This window comes from Pan troglodytes, chromosome 2, assembly GCF_028858775.2.
Source record: "Pan troglodytes isolate AG18354 chromosome 2, NHGRI_mPanTro3-v2.0_pri, whole genome shotgun sequence".
NCBI classification, from domain to species: Eukaryota; Metazoa; Chordata; class Mammalia; order Primates; family Hominidae; genus Pan; species Pan troglodytes.
This window is the reverse complement of record NC_086015.1, coordinates 200194361-200219473: the sequence shown is the minus strand read 5'-3', so window position 1 is coordinate 200219473 and position 25113 is coordinate 200194361. Positions and strand designations below refer to the sequence as shown.

The 25113-nt window shown below is 39.0% G+C and overlaps 1 protein-coding gene across 50 annotated transcripts in view; it reads left to right on the top strand.

Annotated features, from left to right (window-relative positions):
* The window catches only part of DLG1 (discs large MAGUK scaffold protein 1), a 262007-nt gene extending 238631 nt beyond the window's left edge, over nt 1-23376 (top strand). For 25 of the 50 annotated variants that reach the window (XM_009447101.3, XM_063806514.1, XM_063806502.1 and 22 more), the window contains 5 exons: nt 563-664; nt 927-1099; nt 6485-6594; nt 14777-14868; nt 21575-21829. In XM_009447101.3, coding sequence (XP_009445376.1) covers nt 563-664; nt 927-1099; nt 6485-6594; nt 14777-14868; nt 21575-21681 — 584 coding nt within the window. In that variant the 3' untranslated portion in view covers nt 21682-21829. Of the gene's footprint in view, nt 1-562; nt 665-926; nt 1100-6484; nt 6595-14776; nt 14869-21574 lie in introns of all 50 variants that reach the window. The other 25 variants (XM_063806507.1, XM_063806523.1, XM_063806510.1 and 22 more) reach the window with 2 other exon arrangements.
* The last annotated feature ends 1737 nt before the right edge of the window (nt 23377-25113 follow it).

The window sequence follows — 25113 nt, the reverse complement described above, 5'->3', positions numbered from 1 at the left end:
TCCAGTTAGGTTCCAGGCACTGTTTATCCCACTTCTTTCTTATTTATGACCTTGTTTTCATCCCTTCTATCACAATGTTAGTTCTCAGTCTCACTACCAATCTCCATTATTCCAGCATGATCCCATACCACCCAGAGTTTACACTTCTGTTAGATCATCTTTCTAGAACGCTACTACTGGGATTATATCACTTCCTACGTCCAATTTCTGTTCTGCCCTTCTTTGCTCTGCTTCCTTACAATTTCTACTTCAAAGCCATCTGTAAAACACTAGACTTTATTCTGTCATTTGCAATGTAAAGAAACATTATCTGCGAAAACACCAAATTTAACTTGATTGAATTATCAATATGACTTCTAGCAGAAGACTAAGTGAAGTTTAAGATCTTAGTCAAGATTATAAAAGAGCAAGTTACGTATCTTTGGTTGATGGTAGAGTGAGATGGAGAGGGAAGAAAAAAATTAGTCATAACAGTTAAGGATATTTTTGTTCTCTGGTGAAATAAAATGCATTGATATTTGTTGAATGTTTATTCCTTTTAACATGCAGTTTATCTTTATAGTTAATTATACTCGACCAGTGATCATATTGGGACCTATGAAAGACAGGATAAATGATGACTTGATCTCAGAATTTCCTGACAAATTTGGATCCTGTGTTCCTCGTAAGTAAACCAAACAAAAACATTTAATTGTTACTCTTAACATTTCCTGTCCCTGTGTGTGGGAAAAATAGATATAACCATTTTTTAATGGTTTGTACTTATTTTATCAGTTACTCTTCCATCCTCCATATTATTGTCCTTTCTCAGATTTAAATTAATCTGTTCTGTTGAACTTTACAAAACAATGATGTAAGTAGAAAATGGATTTATTGTGGGGTTTTTTTAAATATTAAACACTTCCCCAAATTTTTTTCTGTTAAAGATACAACTAGACCAAAACGAGATTATGAGGTAGATGGAAGAGATTATCATTTTGTGACTTCAAGAGAGCAGATGGAAAAAGATATCCAGGAACATAAATTCATTGAAGCTGGCCAGTATAACAATCATCTATATGGAACAAGTGTTCAGTCTGTACGAGAAGTAGCAGAAAAGGTAAGCATCAGACTAATCCCAGAATATAGCTTCTAATCAGATATGCCTTTGACAGTATGCAAGACTGGTAGGATAGATACAGCACTAATTAGTTTTGTTAATGTGATGAATTTGCTTACCTAAATAATTAATTTTCCATGGCTTAGGAAAGTGCATACAAGATAAAACAGGTAAATAAGGTAAACAAAGAAAGTGAAAATAGAAATGATAACATGAATGTAAGAGAAGTTATTTTCAGGTCATTTGCTAGAGATAGACCTTTTGTTTAGGCCTAGCTCTCCAGCATATATTATAAGGAGATAAGGGCCAGGTGTGGCAGTGCACCCTTACAGTCCTAGCTACTGAGAAGGCTGAGTTGAGAGAATCACTGAAGCCTGGGAGTTTGAGGCTGCAGTGAGCTATGATCATGCCACTGAACTCCAGCCTGGGCAACAGAACAAGACTCTGGCTCTTAAAAAAAGAAAAAAAAGAAAGATCAATAAATCTAACCACTTAAAATTTTTAAAAAACTTTTTTTATGGCCAAAGACTTTTTCCAAAAACTATTGGAAAACACCATTAACAATGTCAAAAGACAACTGACAGAAAAAATTTGCAAGAAAAGGGCTAATATTCCCAATATATAAAGAACTCATAAAAACAGGGAACAGAGACCAGAAACCCAATAGAAAAAAACAGTGGACAAAAGATGAGAATATATAGTTCCTAATATTCCCAATATATAAAGAACTCATAAAAACAGGGAACAGAGACCAGAAACCCAATAGAAAAAAACAGTGGACAAAAGATGAGAATATATAGTTCACACAAAAATAAGATATAAAAATGGCCTTTGTACATAGGAAATGACGTTCAACTGTAGTCATTATTAAAGAAATGTAAAGGCCAGGTGCGGTGGCTCACGCCTGTAATCCCAGTGCTTTGGGAGGCCAAGGCAGGCGGATCACCTGAGGTTAGGAGTTCAAGACCAGCCTGGCCAACATGGTGAAACCCCATCTCTACTAAACATACAAAAATTAGCCAGGCTTGGCAGTGCATGCCTTAATCCCAGCTTCTCAGGAGGCTGAGGCAGGAGAATTGCTTGTACCTGGGAGGTGGAGGTTGCAGTGAGCCGAGGTCGTGCCGTTGCACTCCAACCTGGGTGACAAGAGTGAAACTCTGCCTCAAAAAAAAAAAAAAAATAAGGCCAGGCACAGTGGAAGGCTGAGGTGGGTAGATCACCTGAGGTCAGGAGTTCAAGCCCAGCCTGGCCAACATGGCGAAACCCCATCTCTACCAAAAATACAAAAATTAACTTGGCGTGGTGGTGCATGCCTGTAATCCTGGCTAAGGAGGCTGAGGCAGGAGAATCGCTTGAACCCAGGAGATTGCAGTGAGCCAAAACCATGCCACTGCACTCCAGCCTGAGCAACAGAGCAAGACTCCATCTCAAAAAAAAAAAAAAAAAAAAAAAATGTAAATTAAGAAGACTACTCTAAATTCAATTTCTCCCCTATCAGATTCAGGGAGAAATATGAAGACATTTTCTTGGTGAGACTGAGAGAAAATAGTTGTGCATTGCTGGTGGAAATGCAAACTGGTACTGCCTTTTGGAAGGGTATTTGGCAATATCTAGCAGCTTTCCTTCAACCCAGCATCCCACTTCTAGGAATTTATTCCAAAGATATACCCCAACAGTATGAAAATACATGGGCAAAAGGGTATTTATTCATTGTAGCATTGTTTATAATTGTGAAATACTGAAAATCATCTAAATGCCCAGATAAAAGTGATTGAATTAATTTTACATTCACAAAATGAAGTTCTCTAAAACTGTTAATAAGGTATTTGAACTGATACACAACATGCAAAAGAATGTCTGCGGTATAAAATAAGAGAAAATGGGAAAATATAAATCTCTGCTCAGTCGTGTGAAAATAAGCACAGGAAAGGTAAATCAGAACTTAATGAGGTCGGTTACCTACAGAGGGAGTGATGTAGGAAGGGAATTTGGAATGGGATGGAAAGGATGAGGGCATGACATTTCTCTGAGTATACATTTTTGTATTATTTTAACTTTTAGAAAGTATGTTAGTATTTTACATATTTTAAAAAATCAAAAATAAAAGCAACAAAGAAAGATGGGGGAAAAGCAAAATGATACATAAATAGAAACTAAATAAACCTGACTGTATTTCTTTTTTTTTTTTTAATACTTTAAGTTTTAGGGTACAATACTGTATTTCAAATGAATAACTTAACTACATTGAAGAGGGGAGAAGTCTTAATCCCAGAGATTCTTTAACACAAGCTGAAGACAGAAAGATCTGTAAACAAAATAAAACTCTAATTAGTAGGTTTGTTGGGTGGAGTGTATGGGCTTACAGTTCTGAAACTAATATATATTCTAGGGTTGAGCAAATAAACTAATACAATGGCAGTAGTGGGAGTGAGGTTTGACTGTCAGAAAAAGGGAGAGGGTAAAATGAACTCTGTGATAATTGGATTGGAGATATTCGATAATTAGAGCGATGAATATGAACCCATGAATTGTTAAGAGTAGATATAGAAATAGATGTGTATTTATGTATACACACACGTATGTTTATTTGCTTTATCCACTAAGAAGACCTAAAAATAACACTGAATAAGCCATGAGAATATCTGGGGCCCAGATCTGGGCTTCTAAATATAATTCGTTAATTAAAAGATCCAGGACTCCTTAGAGAAATGGCTGATTCTGGGGCCAGGACTGGAAAAGTGTAAGATGAGCCTGTAACACTTTGCTGCCAGAAAAATAAGGAAGCACTCAAAGAATGATGAAGATGTGTAAAAAGGCACAGGAACCAAGCTGTAGGGTCCCCCACTGGCCAAGTCTGAGATAATTTGAATATCAAGATAAATGATAATAACAGATTATAATACATAGAGTAAAATAAAAATCGTAGAGTCCATAATGATATAAACAAACACAGATGGCCCTCAACTTAGAATGGTTCAACTTTTCAGAGGCGCAAAAGTGATGCATATTCAGTCGCAGCCATACTTCAAGTACCCATACGGCTATTCTGTTTTTCACTTGTAGAACAGTATTCAATGAATTACGTGAAAAATTCAACACTTAATTATAAAACAGGCATGTTGGATGATTTTGTCCGACTGTAGAGTAAGTGTTCTGAGCACATTTAAGGTAATCTGGGCTAAGCTATGATGTTCAGTAGGGTAGGTATATTAAATGCATTTTCAATTTACAGTATTTTCAACTTGTGATGGGTTTATTGGGACGTAACTCCCATCATAAGGAGCATCTGTATGTGAGTAAGTAAGTGGATAGAAGGGAACGCTTTGGACTGTCTACTAATCAAGGTAGAAGAAATGATTAAATTAGAAAATCTTTTGAAAACCGCATGGTGGTAATTGTTTCCGGCAGAAACCATCAGTGTATTCTAAAATTAGTGAACATTTGATGAAAAAAGGGATATTTATATAGTCTCAAAGTGTCCTCCCCCAAAATACTTATCAGTTACAAAGGCAAAAATGATAATTTTACAGTGGAGAAACCTAGCAGATAAAACCTTAAACAAGTGATCAAAATTAGGATCACTAATAATGGGACAAATAGATATAATATCGCCTCCCAGATATGATGGACTAAGAAGGACACACATTATATCTGTAGTATTCCTGCCAAAAATGTGTAACCTGCCATCCGAGAGTGAGTAAACACACAAACCCATAAACCCATAGAATGAGGCATATTCTATGATATAAATATTTTATACTCTTCAAAAACATCAAGATCAAGAAAGACAAAGACTGAGGAACTGTGTCAGATTGACGGAGACTAAGGAGACTTTACAACTAAATACAATGTGTGATCCTATGATCCTGAATTCGATCCTTGACCGGGACATTTTTTTCTTCTTTTCCAATAAGGAACATTAGATGGCCACTTGGAATCATACTGTGATTATGTAAGAGATGCCATTGTTTTTAGGAAATAGGAGGTGAAGGAGCATTATGCAGTTTATTCTCAAACTTTATGTACATATATAGAAAGAGTTAAAGCAAACCTAGAATATTAATATTTCAGTATCAAGTTATTAAAATGTTTAAGCGATCATGTAAAATATTTATGTCTGATGAAAGTAGATAATGGGTACATGGTGTCTATTATTTACTTTTCTATATGTTTGGAGTATTTTACAGTATTAAATTTTTTATTTTAAATGTGCCCACCAAATTGAAATTATCATGTATTGACTTGGACTCAAGTCCTTGGGTTAGAAGTTGCATTATGGGGCTGAGCATGGTGGCTCACGCCTATAATCCCAGCACTTTGGGAGGCCAAGGTGGGTGGATCACTTGAGGTTGGGAATTTGAGACCAGCCTCACCAACATGGTGAAACCCCATCTGTACAAAAAACACAAAAATCAGCTGGGTGTGGTGGCGCACACCTGTTATCCTAGCTACTGGGGAGGCTGAAGCAGGCGGAAGTTGCAGTAAGCCGAGATCGTGCCACTGCACTCAAGTCTGGGTGACAGAGCAAGTCTTCGTCTCAAAAACAAACAAACAACTGAAGTTGCATTATCGGGGAGGGCCTGATTTCAAATGTATTAGAAGAAAATCTGTCATAAATAATAAATACTATGCTTAACATGGAAATGCTCATCTGTATTAAAAACCTAAGTAAAGTATCCTTTGTCAGTGAGTTTAAGCTTGTCAGAAAAGTTGTCATTTAAATCCAGAATTGGGGTCCCATATGCTAGTTTATGAGTTTTTGTCAGTCCCTAATAAAATGAGAAATAGAAGGATTGAGTAGTGGTAATGAGGTTTCACAAATTTGTTTATTTAAAAGGTTTGCCCTTACTCTAGGGTTTTTTATCTTTTATGAAATGATAGCTATGGGGAGATGGTAGTTTGGAGTCTTAATGAATAACTTTTCTCGGCAGAATGAAAAATAGGAACCTGGGCCTGGCACAGTGGCTCATGCCTATCATCCCAGCACTTCGGGAGGCTGAGGTGGGAGGATCACTTGAGCCCCAGGAGTTCAAGACCAGCCTGGTCAACAGAACAAGACCCCGTCCCTTAAATTTTAAAAAAAGGGAACGGCGGGGGAGCTCTATTTTTCACCATTTTGAGAAATAACTGATCCGTGAAAACTAGGAACTGTATTTTCATTCCTTTTTAAATATAACATTTGTTTGAAAATGGCAAATTAATTATGCATATTCAGCCATTTCATTTCCTATCTAAAGTTTGCTGAGAGAAATGACAAGTTTACTAAAAGTGAACAAGGATCGAAACAGATCATGATTTAGACTGTGGACCTGTAGGAAAAGTACCTTTGATATTATTGAGAATATTTGGCTCACTTGTTTTTTTTCTTTGTTCCCTTTATTTTAGGGCAAACACTGTATCCTTGATGTGTCTGGAAATGCCATAAAGAGATTACAGATTGCACAGCTTTACCCTATCTCCATTTTTATTAAACCCAAATCCATGGAAAATATCATGTAAGTGTAAATGCCTAAGGCATAGCCTCTGTGTACAAATTCAGTCACTGTAGGGTAATTTATTTACTCTCCCTGCATCTCAGTTTATCTATAAAATTGAGATAATAGTAGTATGTTTATTCACCTCAGATTATGTGGTGAGGATTAAATAAGCACTATGGGTTATAAATTGTCATTGTAATCATCATCATTAATATTACTAAAGTATAAGGTAACGTGTGTTAGAACTTTAAATAGCCCCACGTGACTAGTGGCTACTGAAGTACGCAGCACAGCTCTCAGGTAACCATTAAGAGAATAAAAGAATGTATAACCATTACCTAATACTTTCAGGGGACAAAAAAATAGAATCTAAGTAAAAATTAAGAAAGAACAAATAGAAACACAGAATAAGTGAGGCAGAACCATATAAATAGTGAGATGGTATAAACTAAAGCAAATAATAGACTACTAGACTAAATGTTCCAATTAAAAGACAAGGATTGTCAGAATGGGTGAAGAAAAAAGTAAATTATATGTGGCTTTCATCAGACACACCTTAAAAATTAGGCTATGGGAAGGTTGAAAGTAAGAGAATAGGAAAAGATATACCATGCTAAACTAGGCTGATTTTTATATGGCTGATGAATATACTTTAAGGCAAGAAGTATTACTTAGCTTCAGAGTGACATTTCATGGCTGGGCACAGTGGCTCACATCTGTAATCCCACCACTTTGGGAGGCTGAGGCGGGCAGATCACCTGAGGTCAGGAGATCGAGACCATCCTGGCTAACACGGTGAAACCCCGTCTCTACTAAAAATACAGAAAATTAGCCGGGTGTGGTCGCGGGCACCTGTAGTCCCAGCTACTCGGGAGGCTGAGGCAGGAGAATGGCGTGAACCCAGGAGGCGGAGCTTGCAGTGAGCCGAGATCTCGCCACTGCACTCCAGCCTGGGCGGCAGAGCGAGATCCGTCTCAAAAAACTAAAAAGAGTGACATTTCATAAAAGTAAAATATTCACTCCAACAGGAAGATCTGTTCGTACATTTGTTTGCACTTCATAGCATTCTCAAAACAAAAAATACAAATTGACAGCTGCATAGGGGCGAAAAGTAATTCCAACATCATCGAGAGGGATGGAAGCAATTAAATAAGAAAACAAATATAAAAATCAGTGAAGGTATGGAATAACACAAATTTAAAACTTTACCTATTTGACATCTGTTAAACACTGCACTCATCATCTGCAAAAGACACATGGATTTCCAGTGTACATGAAACAGTTACTAAAACTGATCATTTGTTAGATTACAAATTTCAAAGGATAGAAAACAAATACTCTCTGACCATAATGCAATTTAAATGGAAACCAATAATTAAAAGATAACTAGAAAATCCTCATGTATTTGGAAATTAAGCATTATGCTTCTGAGTGAGTCAAAGAAGAAATCACAGAATAAATTGATGTTTTGAACTAAATAGTAGTGAATTGCCAAGTAATGAGTTTGGAGGCTTTCATAGCTTTGTTGAAGGAATACACACAGCTTTAAATGTTAGGAAAGAATGTTGAAAATCAAATATTAGGAAAGTTGAAAATCTAAGATTTTGAGAAACTGAAAAAGAAGGCGGGGCACAGTGGCCGGCCCCTATAATCCCAACACTTCAGGAGGCCTAGGTGGGCAGATTGTTTGAGTTCAGGAGTTCAAGACCAGCCTGGGCAACATGGTGAGACTGTCTCTACTAAAAATACAAAGAAATAGCCAGGCATGGTGGTGTGCGCCTGTGGTCTCAGCTACTTGGGATGCTGAGATGGGGGGAATTGCTTGAGCACAGGGAGCAGAGGTTGCAGTGAGCCAAGATCTTGCCACTGCACTCCAGCCTGGTGACAGAGCGAGACCCTGTCCCAAGGAAAAAAAAAAGAAAACAATATTTAAAAATTTAAAAACAAAAAATATGGCAGAGCAGAAATTAATGAAATAGAAAAAACAAACATGATAAAGAGGATCAACAAAGCCAAAAGTGTTCTCTTTGAAAATAAAATACAATAAACCATTAGGAGTGATCAAGAAAAGAAAGAAGGCATATCAATGTGAATATCAGGCAAGACAAAGAGGATATGACTACACATGCAGCAGACATCAAAGAGATCGACAGAGGCAACCCGACAGGAAAAGGGACAAAGGGCTTGGACACATCACAAAAGAGAATCTCCAAAGAATAAGCATGTGAGATAGTGCCCAACTAATCATGGAAATACAGGTTAAAAAAATGAAAAAGACAAAATATTTAATGCTGGCAAAGATGTGGAACAACTGAAACTCGTAACAGTGTTAGGGGTGCAGATTGGTGCATCTTCATTGGTAAACTGTTGATAGCATCATAGTGTCTCCTAAAGCTGAACATGCACGAGTTATGACCCAGAAGTCATATTCTTAGACGCACACTCCACAGAAACGCTTACCTGTGTTTACAAAGACAGGTACAAGCGTGATGACAGTACTGTTCAAATAGTCAACGACTGTCAGGTGCGGCAGCTCACACCTGTAGTCCCGACACTTTGGGAGCCCAAGACAGAAGGATTGCTTGAGGTCAGGAGTTGGAGACCAGCCTGAGCAACATGGCACAATCCTGTCTCAACAGAAAACTTTAAAAGGTAGTTGGATGTGGTGGTGCATTCCTGTAATCCCAGCTACTTAGGAGGCCGAAGCAGGAGGATCCCTTGAGCCCAGGAGTTCTGTCCAAGCTGTAGTGAGCTATGCTTGCACCACTGCACTCCAGCCTTGGTGACAGAGTGAGGCCGTGTCTCTAAAAAAAAAACAAAGAGTCAGTAACTAAAAACTAGAAACTACCCAAATACTATCAGGAGTAGAATATGTAAATAAATTATGACATGTTCACAATGAAACATTCTATGATAATGTGAGCAATCTCCAGCCACATACAGAAGTATAGAAGAATCTCACAAGTACAATTTGAGTTAAAAACAAAAACCCAGACCTAAAGATATACATACTCTGTGACTCCAAATTTAATAATTGCTCATAGAAGTCAAATAGAGGTTACCCTGTAAGAATGGGTTGGTGACTAGAGTGAGCACACCCAGATTCTGGGGTCCTAGTCATGCTCTGTGTCTTGACCTAAGTATACAGGTACATGTAAGTTTGTGAAAATGTAACAAGCTGTATGATACGATTTTTCTAATATTGCTCATCTGTGTTTGAAACATATACTTCAGAAAATGTTAAGGAAAAATAGGGAAAAGAAAAATAGAAAACCTAAATAATCTAGTACTTATTAAAGACTTGAACCCGTCATAAAAAGCCTTTCCACAAATTAAATACTAAGCCAAGCAGACTTACTAAATTCTACCAAAAGCTAAGAAGCTATGTCAATTTTATACAAACTTTTCAACTAATTTATGAGCATTAATTTGATACCCAAACCTGGAAAGGACTATATAGGAAAGGAAAATGATAAAGTCAGTCTTAATTATGACTATAGATTGCAAGAACCCTTACCAAAATAGGAGCAAATTGAATCAAACAATTTTTTTTAATAAGGCAAAATGTAACAACCAAGTTGGGTATATTCCTGGTATGCAACACTGCTGCAGCATTTAAAAACTAATCAGTTATGGAGCTAGAGGGAAGATGGCAGAGTAGGAAGCTCTGGGAATCTGTCTCCCCACCCAGACGACAACTGCACTGGCAGAATCTGTCTGATGTTACTATTTCGGATCTCTGTTCACCATTTTTATCAGTTTGGGAACTCTGAAGTCTATTGAAGGCTTATGACTTCCAGGGGAAGGTTTGAAAGGTTCATTTCAGCTCTTAACATGGTAGCAACTACCTGTTCCTCTACCCTCAGTCCCATAGCATGTAGCCATGTACACATTTTCAAGCAGCTTTGCATAGGGTTTGTGGGAGCCAGTGTGGACAATAAGGATTCTGTCCTCCAAATAGCAGGGATCTTTGCTCTGATAGCTAATTACTGCTTCTGATCATGGAGGTGCAGCCATACAGTGAGCCATTGTTGCAAACCCCACTGCCACTGTTACAAGCCCCTCCACTTGAGGCTGAAGTGACTTTTAAAGATTTAAAGGGCCATTGCCTTCAGTGGTGATTAGTGAGGAGAAAGAAAAAAATATTAAGTAAAAACAAAGGGCTAGTGCTTCCCTCTTCCCCCCACACCACAGACACACACACACACCTTTTTTTCCCCCCTCCCCTTTTGGGGGCCAGACCAGGACATTCAAAAGTATATGAGGGGAGGTTTTCATATCCATGGAAAATCACAGGCTTAGAAAATACCTGAAAAGACCCTAAGTTTACACCTCAGGCTGATTCCTGGTACAGAAACACCTTGCAACAGTAAACAATAAAATTAAATTTTAAATAAAACAGCAAACCCTGGGAAAGGAAGAGAATTCATTCTCCAGAGTTACTTACATTGTAAGATTTAAATGTGTAGTTTCCCACAAAAAAATCACAAGACATACGAAGAAACAGGAAAATATAGCCCATTCAAAGGAAAAATAAACAAACTATCCCTGAGAAAGACTATACTTGAGAAAGAGTTAGACTTAATAAAGACTGTAAAACAAGATACTAAATGAGCTAAAAGACATGGACAAAGTCTCAAGAAAGTGATAGGCCCAGCGCAGTGGCTCATGCCTATAATCCTGGCACTTAGAAGGCTGAGACGAGAGGATCACTTGAACTCCGTGGTTCAAGACTAGCCTGGGCAACATAGTGAGACCTTGCCTCTATAAAAGGTAAGCAAAAATTGGCCAGACGCAGTGGCTCACACCTGTAACCCCAGCACTTTGGGAGGCCGAGGCAGGCAGAACACCTGAGTTCGGTAGTTCGAGACCAGCCTGGGCAACATAGCAAAACCCCATCTCTACTAAAAATACAAAATTAGCTGGGCGTGGTGGCGGGCATCTGTAATCCCAGCTACTTGGGAGGCTGAGGCACGAGAATCGCTTGAACCCAGGAGGCGGAGGTTGCAGTGAGTGGAGACCATACCATTGCACCCCAGCCTAGGCAACAAGAGCAAAACTCCGTCTCAAAAAAAAAATAAAAATTAGCTGGCCATGGTGGCACGAGCCTGTGGTCCCAGCTACATGCGAAGCTGAGGTGGGAGGATCTCTTGAGCCTGGGAGGTCAAGGCTGCAGTGAGCCGAGATCACACCACTGCACTCCAGCCTGAGCAACAGAGGGAGACCTTGTCTCCAAAAAGATAAACGAAAAAAAGATGAAAAAGATACATGAACAAAATGGAAATATCAACAAAGAAATAAAAAACCTAAAAATAAACCAAAAGGAAATTCTGGAGGTAAAAATAACTGAAATGGAAAATTCACTACAGGGATTCAGGGAGATTTGAGCAGACAGAAGAAAGAATCAACAAGTTTAACTTAAAGATACAACAATGGAAATTATTTAGTCTGCGAAACAGAAATGATTGAAGAAAAGTGAACAGAGCCTAAGGGACCTATAAGACACCATCAAGCAATCAACGTACACATTGTGGGGTCCTTGAAGGAGAATAGAGAGAGAAAGGGCAGAGAGATTGTCTGAAGAAATAATGGCCAAAAACATCCCAAATTTGATGAAAGAAGTGAATATAATCCAAGAAAATCAATGAACTCAAAGCAGGATAAACTTAGATACCCACGCTGCGGCACATTATAATCAAAGTGTCAGAATACAGAGAGAATCTTGAAAGCAGCAACTTACCACACACAAGGGATTTCCCAATAAGATTACCAGTCACTGTTTTTGTTTGTTTGTTTTTTGAGACAAGGTCTCGCTTTGTCACCCAGGCTGGAGTGCAGTGGCTCACTGCTTACCCAGGTTACTGCTGCCTTAACTTCCTGGGCTCAAGCAGCCTCTCACCTCGGCCTCCCAAGCAGCTAGGGCTACAGACATGCACCGCCACGCCCGGCTAATTTTTGTATTTTTTAGAGAGGATTTTGCCATGTTTCCCAGGCTGGTCTCGAACTCCTGAGCTCCAGTGATCCACCCACCTCAGCCTTCCAAAGTGCTGGGATTACAGGTGTAAATAAATACCCACCTTGCCCAGCAATCAGCAGATTTTTTTTTTTTTTTTTTATGAGACAGGGTCTACTCTGTCTCCCAGGCTGGAGTGCAGTGGCTCATTCTCACCTCACTGCAACGTCTCTGCCTCCCGGGTTCAAGTGATTCTCTTGCCTCAGCCTCCCTAGTAGCTGGGATTACAGGGACTCACCACTGCGCCCTGCTAATTTTTGTATTTTTAGTGGAGACGGGATTTCACCATGTTGGCCAGGCTGGTCCCGAACTCCTGACCTCAGGTGATCCGCCTGCCTCGGCCTCCCAAAGTGCTGGGATTACAGGCTTGAGCCACCATGCCCTGCCAGCAGATATTTTATCAGAAACTCTGGAGGCCAGAAAACAGTGGGTTCAAAACACTGAAGGAAAAAAAAAATTTAACTGTCAACAAAGAATCCTGTATCTGGCAAATCTATTCTTCAAAAATGAGGGAGAAATTAACACATGCCCAGATAAATTAAAACTGAAAGAGTTTATTACCTGTAGTCCTCCCTTACGAGAAATGCTGCAGAGAATTTTGTAGGGTGGGATGAAAGAATACTAGACAGTAACTCTACAAAATATCAAAGCAAACGTCATAATTAATGGCAAAATATTGAAGGCTTTCCTTTAAGTTGGGAACGAACTCTATACTCATCATCCAGCTGCAGCAATAATTATCCACTTATGACCCATCTTGTCTCTCTCCACTCACACCCACCTCCTTACACCTTCATTCCAGATTATTTTGAAACAAGTCTCAGACATTCCTATCATTTTGTCTGTGTACATCACTGTGTATTTGAAAGATAATTTCTTACAAAAAGTCACTGATTATCGTACTTAAAATAATAATTATTTGATAAAGTTCAAATGTTGCTGGTTATTTCATAAGTTTTGTTTGTGTTTCTTCAGTTTGTTGGAATGAAATTTTTAGTAAGATCTATTCATGGCAGTTGGTTAAGTTGTTTAACCTACAGATTCTCTCTCCACATCTCTCTTTTATGCCCCCACCCCGCCACACCTCCCATTTATTTGTGATAGAAACCAGGTCATTTCTTCTGCAGATGTTTCCCCAGACTGTATTTTCTGATTACCTTCTCATGGTGTTATTTATATGGTTGTTTGTCCCCTTATTTTCTGTAAACTGATAGGTAGATCTCTAAGTCATTTTAATATGAAATTTTCATCAAAGTCAAAAGTATCATAAATTAATGAATAGGTTTTTTGGGTACACTGAGCTGATGCAGAATTTGTTAAAACCCTCTGTCATTCCAAGTATACAGCAACATACTCAGTGACTAAATCTAGTTTTTATTTTTTTATTTTTGTTTATTTATTTATTTTGTTGTTGTGGAGACAGTCTCGCTCTGTCGCCCAGACTGGAGTGCAGTGGCATGATCTCGGCTCACTGCAACCTCTGCCTCCTGGGTTCAAGCGATTCTCCTGCCTTAGCCTCCCAGGTAGCTAGGATTACAGGCATGCGCCACCACACCCAGCTAATTTTTATATTTTTAGTAGAGTCGGGGTTTCGTCTTGTTGGCCAGGCTGGCCCTGAACTCCTTACCTCAAGTGATCCACCTGCCTTGGCCTCCCAAAATGCTGGGATTACAGGTATTAGCCACCATGCCCAGCCTATTATTTTTAAAAATACCAGAAACAGGCTGGGCTCGGTGGCTCACATCTGTAATCCCAGCACTTTGGGAGGCCAAGGCGAGCAGATTACCTGGGGTCAGGAGTTTGGGACCAGCCTGCCCAACTTGGTGAAACCCCATCTCTACTAAAAATATAAAAATTAGCCAGGCGTGGTGGCGCATGCCTGTAATCCAGCTACTTGAGAGATGGGGGCAGGAGAATCACTTGAACCCAGGAGGCGGAGGTTGCAGTGAGCTGAGATCGTGCCACTGCACTCCAGCCTGGGTGACAGTGTCAGACACTGTCTCAAAAAAAAAAAAAAAAAAATTCCCAGAAATGACCAGAATGACTCAAGTTTTTAATGACATTCATATTTTCAGCAGAGTTCAACTTTTCATGATTTTCTATTTTATGTGTCTTCTCTCCTTTGCCATCTTTTTTTAAAAAGTATTATAATTTGGTAATTATCAATTTCTACATTTATTTTCGTAGGGAAATGAATAAGCGTCTAACAGAAGAACAAGCCAGAAAAACATTTGAGAGAGCCATGAAACTGGAACAGGAGTTTACTGAACATTTCACAGGTTGGAACCGTGTTGTAACAGTCCTCTTTAAGATAGAATTTTGCTTTGAAGCCATGTGAACCGACCCATTCAGGTGGATTTTGAACTATGCCTACATCTACCCGTAGTAACTAGTATCATCCAGCCTAGGCAGTGGTGCTGGGGAACCTTTTTTTTGAGACGGAGTTTCGCTCTGTCACCCAAGCGGAGTGCAATGGTATGACTCGGCTCACCGCAACCTCCGCCTCCCTGGCTTAAGTGATTCTCCTGCCTCAGCCTCCCGAGTAGCTGGGATTACAGGCTTGTGCCACCACGCCCAGCTAATTTTGTATTTTTAGTAGAGATGGGGTTTCGCCATGTTGGTCAGGCTGGTCTCGAACTCCTGACCTCAGGTGATCCACCTGCCTCAGCCTGTCAAAATGCTAGGATTACAGCGGTGAGCCACCGAGCCCAGCCAGGAATCTTGAAATTTAATGTTTCTTAGGTTATTGATTAGAACAGCAAAAACAGGAATAATTCATACTTGACCAGAGAAAAATAGATTTAGATTTCTTCTATGAAACTCTGATTTTTCTCTTATCCTTTATAAATTTTGATCCATTTTCTCTAGCCATGTTGAGGTATAATTGACAAAATTCGTATATATTCAAGGCATATAATGTGATTTGATAAATGTGTACATTGTAAGTTGATTAACACAATCAAATTAACATGTCTTTAACCACACAGTTACCATTTTGTGTGTGTAGGGAAGACGCTTAAGATCTACTCTTTATTAACAATAGTCACTATTGCTGTATATTAGATCCCCAGAATTTACTCATCTTAAAACTGAAAGTTTGTGCCCTTTCACTAACATCTCCCCATTTCTTCTACTCTGCAGTCCCTGGAAACCACCTGTCTGTTTCTATGAGTTCTACTTTTTTAGATTCCACGTATAAATGAAATACAGTATTTGCTTTTCTGTGTCTGGCTTATTTCATATAGCATAAGGTCCTCCACATTCACTCATGTTGGTTGTTGCAGATGATAGGATTTTCGTTTTTATGGCCTAATAAAATATTCCATAGTTGTATATATACCATATGCATGCATACATACATATATGTGTGTGTGTATATATATATATATTTGTTGTTGTTTGTTTTTGGGGTTTTTTGGGGGGTTTTTTTGTGGGTTTTTTTTTTTTTGAGATGGAGTCTGGCTCTGTCGCCCAGGCTGGAGTGCAGTGGCGCAATCTCGGCTCACTGCAACCTCCGCCTTCCGTGTTCACGCCATTCTCCTGCCTCAGCCTCCCAAGTAGCTGGGACTACAGGCAGCTGCCACCACGCCCAGCTAATTTTTTGTATTTTTAGTAGAGATGGGGTTTCACCATGTTAGCCAGGACGGTCTTGATCTCCTGACCTCGTGATCCACCCGACTCGGCCTCCCAAAGTGCTGGGATTACAGGCGTGAGCCACCGTGCCCGGCCTGTTTTTGGTTTTTTTGTTTGTTTTTGAGGCAGGTTTTTGTTCTTGCCCAGGCTGGAGTACAGTGTCATGATCATGGCCCACTGCAGCCTCAACCTCCTGGGCTCAAGCAATTCTCTCTCTTCAGCTTCCTTAGTAGCTGGGACTACAGGCGTGCAACACCACACCTGGCTAATTTTTTATTTTTGTAGAGACAGGGTCTTGCTATGTTGCCTAGGCTGGTCTCAAACTCCTAGGCTCAAGCAATCCTTCTTCCTCAGCCTCCCAGAGTGCTTGGATTATAGGTGCACTGCACCTGGCCTACAATATTCTCTTTATTCATTCATCTTTTTTGTTTTTGGAGATGGAGTTTTGCTCTTGCTGCCCAGGCTGGAGTGCAATGGCATGATCTCAGCTCACCACAACCTCCCGGGTTCAAGCGATTCTCCTGCCTCAGCCTCCTGAGTAGCTGGGATTACAGGCATGTGCCACCATGCCCAGCTAATTTTGTATTTTTAGTAGAGATGGGGTTTCCCCATGTTGGTCAGGCTGGTCGAACTCTTGACCTCAGGTGATCCGCCCGCCTTGGCCTCCCAAAGTGCCGGGACTACAGGCGAGAGCCATCGGGCCTGGCTCATTCATCTTTTGACAGACTCTTAGGTGATTTTCATATCTGGGCTATTGTTGATTATGTTGCAGTGAACATAGGAGTGCAGATTTCAACATACCGATTTATTTTCCTTTGGTTTTCTTGTTGTTGTTGTTGGCTTTTTGTTTGTTTTTATTGTTTTGTTTTGAGACAGAGTCTCACTCTGTTGTCCAGGCTGGAATGCAGGTGTGATCTCAGCTTGCTGCAACCATCGCCTCCTGGGTTCTGTTGATTCTCCTGCCTTAGCCTCCCAAGTAGCAGGGACTAGAGGCACATGCCACCACACCCAGCTAATTTTTGTATTTTTAGTAGAGACAGGGTTGGCCGTGCTGGTCTCAAACTCCTGACCTCAAGTGATCCGCCTGCTTCAGCCTCCCAGAGTGCTGGAATTACAGGTGTGAGCCACCATGCCTGGCCCAGTTTCCTTTCCTTTGTATATATATCGAGTAGTGGGATTGCTAGATCATATAATAACTCAGTTTTTAATTTTTTGAGGTGGCTGGGCACAGTGGTTCATGCCTGTAATCCCAGCATTTTTGGAGGCCCAGGTGGGCAGATCCCCTGAGGTCAGGAGTCCGAGACCAGCCTGACCAACATGGCGAAACCCCTTTTCTCTACTAAAAATACAAAATTAGCCGGGCGTGGTGGTGCATGCCTGTAATCCCAACTACTTGGAAGGTTGAGGCAGGAGAATTGCTTGAACCTGGGGAGGCGGAGGTTGCAGTGAGCCAAGATCGCACAATTGCACTCCAGCCTGGGCAACAAGAGTGAAACTCTGTCTCAAAAATAATAATAGTAATAATAATTTCTTGAGGAATGTCCACACTATTTTCTGTGATGGCTTTACTCATTTACATTCCCACCAACAGTGTACAGGGTTCCCTTTTCTTCATACCATTGCCTACTTGTTATCTCTTATCTTTTTGATAACAGCCATCCACACAGGTCTAAGGTGATATTTCATTATGGTTTGCGTGTGTGTTTGTGACAGAGTCTTGCTCTGTCACCCAGGCTGGAGTGTAGTGGCATGATCTCAGCTCACTGCAACCTCTGCCTCCTGGGTTCAAGTGATTCTCATGCCTCAGCCTCCTGAATAGCTGGGATTACAGGCACATGCCACCACACCCGGCTAATTTTTGTATTTTTAGTAGAGACAGGGTTTTACCATGTTGGTCAGACTGGTCTCAAACTCCTGGCCTCAAGTGATCCGCCCGTCTCAGCCTCCCAAAGTGTTAGGATGGCAGGCGTGAGCCACCGCACCCAGCCTCATTATGGTTTTGGTTTCTATTGCTCTGATTAATGAGGTTGAGCACTTTTACTGATACCTGCTGGCCATCTGTATGTCTTCTTTGGAAAAATGTCGATTCCAGTCCTTTGCCCATTTTTTAAATGGATTATTTGGTATTTTGCTAATGATTTTCTTACATATTTTGGATATTAACCCCTTACCAATTGCATGTTTGGAAATATTTTCTCCTCTTCCATAGGTTGCCTTTTCATTTTGTTGATTGTTCCTTTGCTGCGTAGATTTTTTATTTGATGTCCCACTTGATGATTTTTTATTTTGCTGCCTGTGCTTTCCAAAAAATCATCGAAGACCAGTGCGAAGGTGCTTTTTTCCCTGTGTTTTCTTCTAGGAGTTTTATGGTTCTGGTTTTACATTTAAGTCTTTAGTCTATTTCAAGTTAATTTTGTATAAGATAAGGGTTTAGTTTCGTTCTCTTGCATGTGGATATCCAGATTTTCCAGCACCATTTATTTAAGACACTAGCCTTTCCCTATTGTGTAGTCTTGGCCCCTTTTTAATGATTAGTTGCCCTTTGATCCGTTTTGAAATACTATTTGTTTAAAAAAAAAAAAAAAAGTAGGTAGCGACTCCCCAATATTCTTATCTTACTCGCCTTGTCCTTTAACTTCCTCCTCAAGTCTTTGGACATTTTTGTTGTTGTTACTTATTTGTTTGAAATAATATCAGCCTAAATTTGACATTCACACTGAGTATCAGTAAGGGTCATGGTTTGTAAACCTTGTGCTTTCTTATTTTTTTCAAACTAATTTCAGACTTAAATAGAAGTTACAAGAATAGTACAGGGAGTTTCATGTACCCTTCACCCAAATTCCTCAAGTGTTAACATTTTACCACATTTATAGTCTTTTTTCTGATATACTTGAGAGTAAGTTTCAGGTAGATGTCCCTTTACTTCTAAATATTTCAGTGTGTATTTTCTAAAAAACAGGGATATTCCCTTATAGAATCATAGTTTTATTATCAAAATCAGGAAATTTAATAATTATTTGTCTCATCTAACTATAGATCTTATTAGTATTTCACTATTCTTCTAATCTCTTTAGAGCAAAATGGAAAAAAATGGTTTTTCTGTTCTGGTGCAGGATCCAGTGGAGGCTCACGTGTTGTATTGAATTATCACATCCTTAATGTTCTTTAATCTGAAATAGTTCCCAAGTCTTGTTATTCATGACCTTGACTGACGTTTTTTAAGAGTAAAAACACTAGGGGGGATTTTTTGTTTCGTTTTGTTTTTTGTGAGCCAGGGTCTCGCTCTGTCGCCCAGGCTGGGGTGCAGTGGTGCAATCTCAGTTCACTGGAACCTCCACCTCCCAGGCTCAAGTGATCCTCCCACCTCAGCCTCCCAAGGAGCTGGGACTACAGGCTACAGCCAACATGCCCAGCTAATTTTTGTATTTTTTGTAGAGACAGGATTTCGCCATGTTGCCCAGGCTGGTCTCAAACTCATCCAATCCGCCTACCTTCACCTTGACCTCCCAAAGTGGTGGGACTACAGGCGTGAGCCACTGCACCCGGCCAAAGACCCATTCTTTTATAAAATGTCCCTCCCTCAATTTGGATTTATCTGATGTTTTCTCATAATTCGATTTAGGTTCTGCATTTGGGGCAGGAATAGCAATGAAGTAATGATGTGTCCTCTGTGTATCATGCAAGGAGGTTTACAAAGTCTACTTGTGCCGTTACTTGTGATGCTAATTTTAATCACATGGTTAAGGTGTCTGCAGCCTTATGCTTTCCCAGTTTCCCTGGTCTACTAACCATTCCATTAATGAATTTACAAAGTAAGCAAGCAAAATGTATATTTCCCAAGTCAGTTCCTGACTGTTTTCTCCTAAAATAAATCCTTGCGTGCTGTTGTCAACCTAAACTATGAAATGCTCTGGGATTCTGTCCTGTGCTGTTGGGGTGCATCAAGATGCCAAACCCACGAACCAAGTATTTTGTCAAATGAACTGAGTCTTCAGGGACATTGAGGCATGTCTGCATTTAGCTCAAAAGGTAGAAGTCTCACAAAACTGATACTAGCGAATATTATGTTACTGAAAATTCTTGGTTATTCAGGCGTTCCTAGCTATAAGTGCTTCCTACCTACATACAACGTCTTTCTTCTATGCACATCATCTCAGGTACCAAATAGACAGTATTATTTAAAATCCCCCTTTGACATTTTATGCTCAGTTTTTCAGACCATGGAAATCTACACCTATGATGCTCTTCCAAGATCACTGGGCATTTTTTTGTAGTTTAGTAAGCGACTTAGTTAATTTGCAATTCTCAATTATTTCATTTATATGTAAACTTTTTTACGAGAAACAAGGTTCCACTCTGTCACCCAGGCAAATGGTACAATCCAATGGTACGATCATAGCTGACTGCAGTTGTGAACTCCTGGGCTCAAGAGATCATCCTCCTGTCTCAGCCTCCCAAGTAGCCAGGATTATAGACACACACCACCATGCCCAGCTAATTTTTTTTTTTTTTTAAATACACAGGGTCTCACTATGTTCCCCAGGCTGATCTCAAACTCCTAGCCTCAAGCAACCCTCCCACTTCAGCCTCCCAAAGTGCTAGGATTGCAGGCATGAGCCACCATGCCCAACCATAAACATTTTCTTTCTTTCTTAAAAAGTTACTCATGCTTAGTGCTGTCTAGCGATACTTTGTTTTTGTTTGTTTGTTTGCTTTATTAACTAATCCCTCACAGACCTCAGGGGCTTCAGCTATTTCCAAAGAATTAGTTGTTAGTAATTGTTACTCTTTTTTTCACACATTATTTCAGACAGCAAATAAACATTGATTGTTAAGTCTCTAACCACTAACAAGCTAGCTTAGGTATCTCAATTCACCTATACTACAGTACCTGACATGCTAGCTTAACTGAAAAAAGTAGTATCAATCTGTAATCAGCTCTTTTCCCCCAAGATCCTACCCCAAAAAAAAAAAAAAAATTATCCTTACATCATCCTGTCTATGGGATTGTACCCAGTTTCCTTTTTTCTACATACATTTATGGAGAAATCAGGAAAGTTAAGAAAATAATTTGTTTTAAAATAATAAAGCTAATATATGCTCAGATGGTAAAAGAACAAAAGATCTCCAAGTCTTACTTTTTGATCCATTTTTAAGATAAAAATTTTATACTATATAAATAGGAAAATTAATGAAGTGAGCCTTTTTTTCTAAGTGAACAGTGTGTAAACGGTGATTCTTCCTGGATGAGTAACTTTTTCAAAGATACTAGCTTCTACTATTTCACCAATAATTGTAATGGCAAAAATAGACAATTAATGGAGATTTCTGATTTTGTTTCTATCATTACAGCTATTGTACAGGGGGATACGCTGGAAGACATTTACAACCAAGTGAAACAGATCATAGAAGAACAATCTGGTTCTTACATCTGGGTTCCGGCAAAAGAAAGGCTATGAAAACTCATGTTTCTCTGTTTCTCTTTTCCACAATTCCATTTTCTTTGGCATCTCTTTGCCCTTTCCTCTGGAGTCTTTCTTGAGTACTGATTTCATGTTGAATTGTATCCCACACATCATGGTCTGCAGCTTCTTTTTCACATGTAGTGTCTCCTTCAAGTTACATCGTGTGTATTATTTAATGTCACTATTGGTTAGTGGCCATTTTTCAGAACTGAAGATGGAATGGCCTGACCAGCTATTAAGAATGTGGGGAGACGCAGAAATTGTGGTAAAATTCCTTAATGTTTAAGGGAAAGTAACTTTAAGAGATTTTTGGAAAAGCTTTATATACATTCTTTTCAAATTTCAGTACAAATGAAAAAGTGGTTTTAATCAGTGATTTAGTAGACTTTGAGCAACTGTGCACGCTTCAGTTTAATAGCATGGTTTGGCCAGTGTATTACTCTCAAGTCCTTTTCTCAATCAACTTCTATCAAAGCAATTGTTTCATTATAGATAAATAAGGACAACATTTTTTAATTTAAAAATTCATGTCTGAGTTGACTTTCATGAGGGATTTCATTTTTTCCTCAGCATTCTTAAAGCCTTTTAGTATTTGACAGTTCTTTTTTCCCAGGACATTTGCGAGGAATAACAACGTTTCAATGTTTTTAATCTACTTGAGCAACACTATCGTGTCTTACAAAAGTTGTTCATATGTAAATGATCATCACATTTCGTGAATTGAGGCCATGTTCAGGTGCTAAGGAAGTTCGCCTTTTACACAGAAGATTGAGAAAATTTCCTAGATATAAATACAGATAAATCAGACGTTACAGTGGTGACGTAGTAACCATCATGGCAATGGAAAGGAGTCCAATTCATAGCCTAAAACTTCAAATGTATTCTTAGGAGTCAGATTTTACTGAATATTTTACCCACAATAGCTGCCTATTTTGTTATAATAAAATATATATAAATATATATATAAAACTTTCTTTAACTAAACTGTAACTATGGGAATTATTTTCTTTACATAGTTGCACACACACACAAACATATATATATATTTAAAATATATTTTGTTTCTTTTGCCACCTACTCCTAACTTTTTGTTTGGTTTTTAAATTAAATATTAATTGAATAGACTTATCTTCCTTAATCATGTGAACTGAAAATGGGGGCATGGTGGTCATGAGGAGGAAACATTTAGGGAAATTATAAGTAAAAGTATGGGCATATTCTCCTCTTTTCTACAAAAGTTTTCAAATGGTTCCTGAGGTTTTTTGTTGTTGTCCTTGTTGTTACTGTTGTTCTTGTCATCAGGTTTGATTTTGGTCCTTGCCCTTTCCTTCTAGTTCTCCTTTTATTAATAGGAAGGCAGGCAAAAGCCCCATTTATGTGTGTGTTTTCCCCTCAGACAGCTTTCCTCCACTGCTCTGCACTAGAATTGCACAAATCTTCATGGTGAGCAATTTTAAGAAATGTTAGTGAAAGGTAGAAATTATTTCACAAATCAGTTTCTCTGGTCCTTCATATTAATATTTGGCTTCCCATTGCTCTTTGGAGTTGTTTATTAGATATGTGTTTTTGACAACCTCCTCATTACAGTTTCTTAAAGAAATGAGTACTGGTTTGTAAAGAATTATCAACATTATCCATTCCATTTATGAAGAAGAGGAGAACAGCTAATAAACTGTATTGTAAAATCCATATGTTAAGTGTGTCTTGAATTTTGAAAGAAAAAAATATATTTTGCAAGCTAACATTTTCTTGAAACAATTTGAGGCATCATGTAATTTATAACCGAATCCAAGAGCCATTAGGCAGCAGAGTGTGTTACCACATTGAAATACACAGTGCTGCTGTTAGACTAAATGTCGTAGGTTGTTAACCACATAGAAACACACTAGTATGAAGAAAACTGTTGTAAAATCTCAAGAGCTTCAGAAACTGCCTTACAAGACCCCAGCATAAGCTATTTTGAAGTATTTACCAAATAGTCACATGTTGTAAAATATCAAGTGGTTATAAAAGGATGCCATTTATATATTAAAATCTACATAACATTGTTTTCTGGATGTCCTTGTTAAGTGATTTTTTTGTAAGAATATATGTGCAGCTTTCTAGATTGTATAGGATTATCAATAATGAGATTACTAATTGCTGAGTATTATGCAATAGCCACTTTAGTATCGTACTTCTTAATTAAAAAAAAAGAGAAGGTGGTGTTACTAGCCCCACTGTAAGGTTTACATTAAATCACTTGCCCAAGATGACTTAGCTAATAAGAGGCAGTGCTTAGTGTTTGGATCCGAGCCTCTCTGCCCCAATCTACATTCTTTCCAATACACTTGGCTGCCTCATTTTTCACCCCCTACTGTGTAAAGAACTGTAACTTAAATTATTATTCTAGCAATGCTTTACAAATAAGGAAAGACTCTTTTAGATGAAAATCCTTGCCCAAAGTCATACAATTAGTAAGGACAGACCCACAAAACAAGCGACTCTCATCACAGCTGAAAAGACTATTTGTGGGAAACAAGTCAGCCTAGCCCTGCCACAGTGACATGCCAAGGAAGGAACCTTTCAGAACCAGAATAGCCTAGCCCTGCCAGTGACATGACAACCTTTTAGAACCGGAATTGAAACAATATTTATTTAAAAAAAGAGTCCATTATTGTAATACCCAGAGAATAATACAGTTTCACGTTTTGTAAAGTCTATATTTTTTAATATGCCTCTTCATACCTTTTTAAGTTGGCAAAAAGAAAAATGCCTCTTAAATTTGGCTGTAGCTATCTATCTGGTTGCTTTCCTGTTCTGTGACTACCTAGGACTCTTCAATAAATAATGGAAGCAAGCAAGCCAGGTGCGGTGGCTCATGCCTGTATTCCCAGCACTTTGGGAGGTCAAGGCAGACGTATCACCTGAGGTTGGGAGTTCGAGACCAACCTGACGAACATGGAGAAACCCTGTCTCTCTCTACTAAAAATACAAAATTAGCCAGGTGTGGTGGCGCATGCCTGTAATCCCAGCTACTCGGGAGGCTAAGGCAGGAGAATTGCTTGAACCCAGGAGGCAGAGATTGCAGTGAGCCGAGATCACGCCATTGCACTCCAGCCTGGGCAACAAGCAAAACTCCATCTCAAAAATAATAATAATAATAATAATAATGGAAGCAAGCCTGCAGAGCTCATTCCAGCAAAATATGCTCTGGTTAACAAATACTTGCTAAACACTATATAGTATTTAAACTCCAAAGATGGCAATTCAGGAATTTTAGTAATTAGTAAAATTTGTTTTCTAAGATATTAGAGCAGTTACCTTCTAAGATTCTCTGCCTTGAATACTCTTAATTTACATGCGATAAAATAGAAGCCTAAAGACCCCTATGGCTTTACAAAGTTACACTGCAAATTGGACAGAGCCAGGATTAGAACTTTTAAT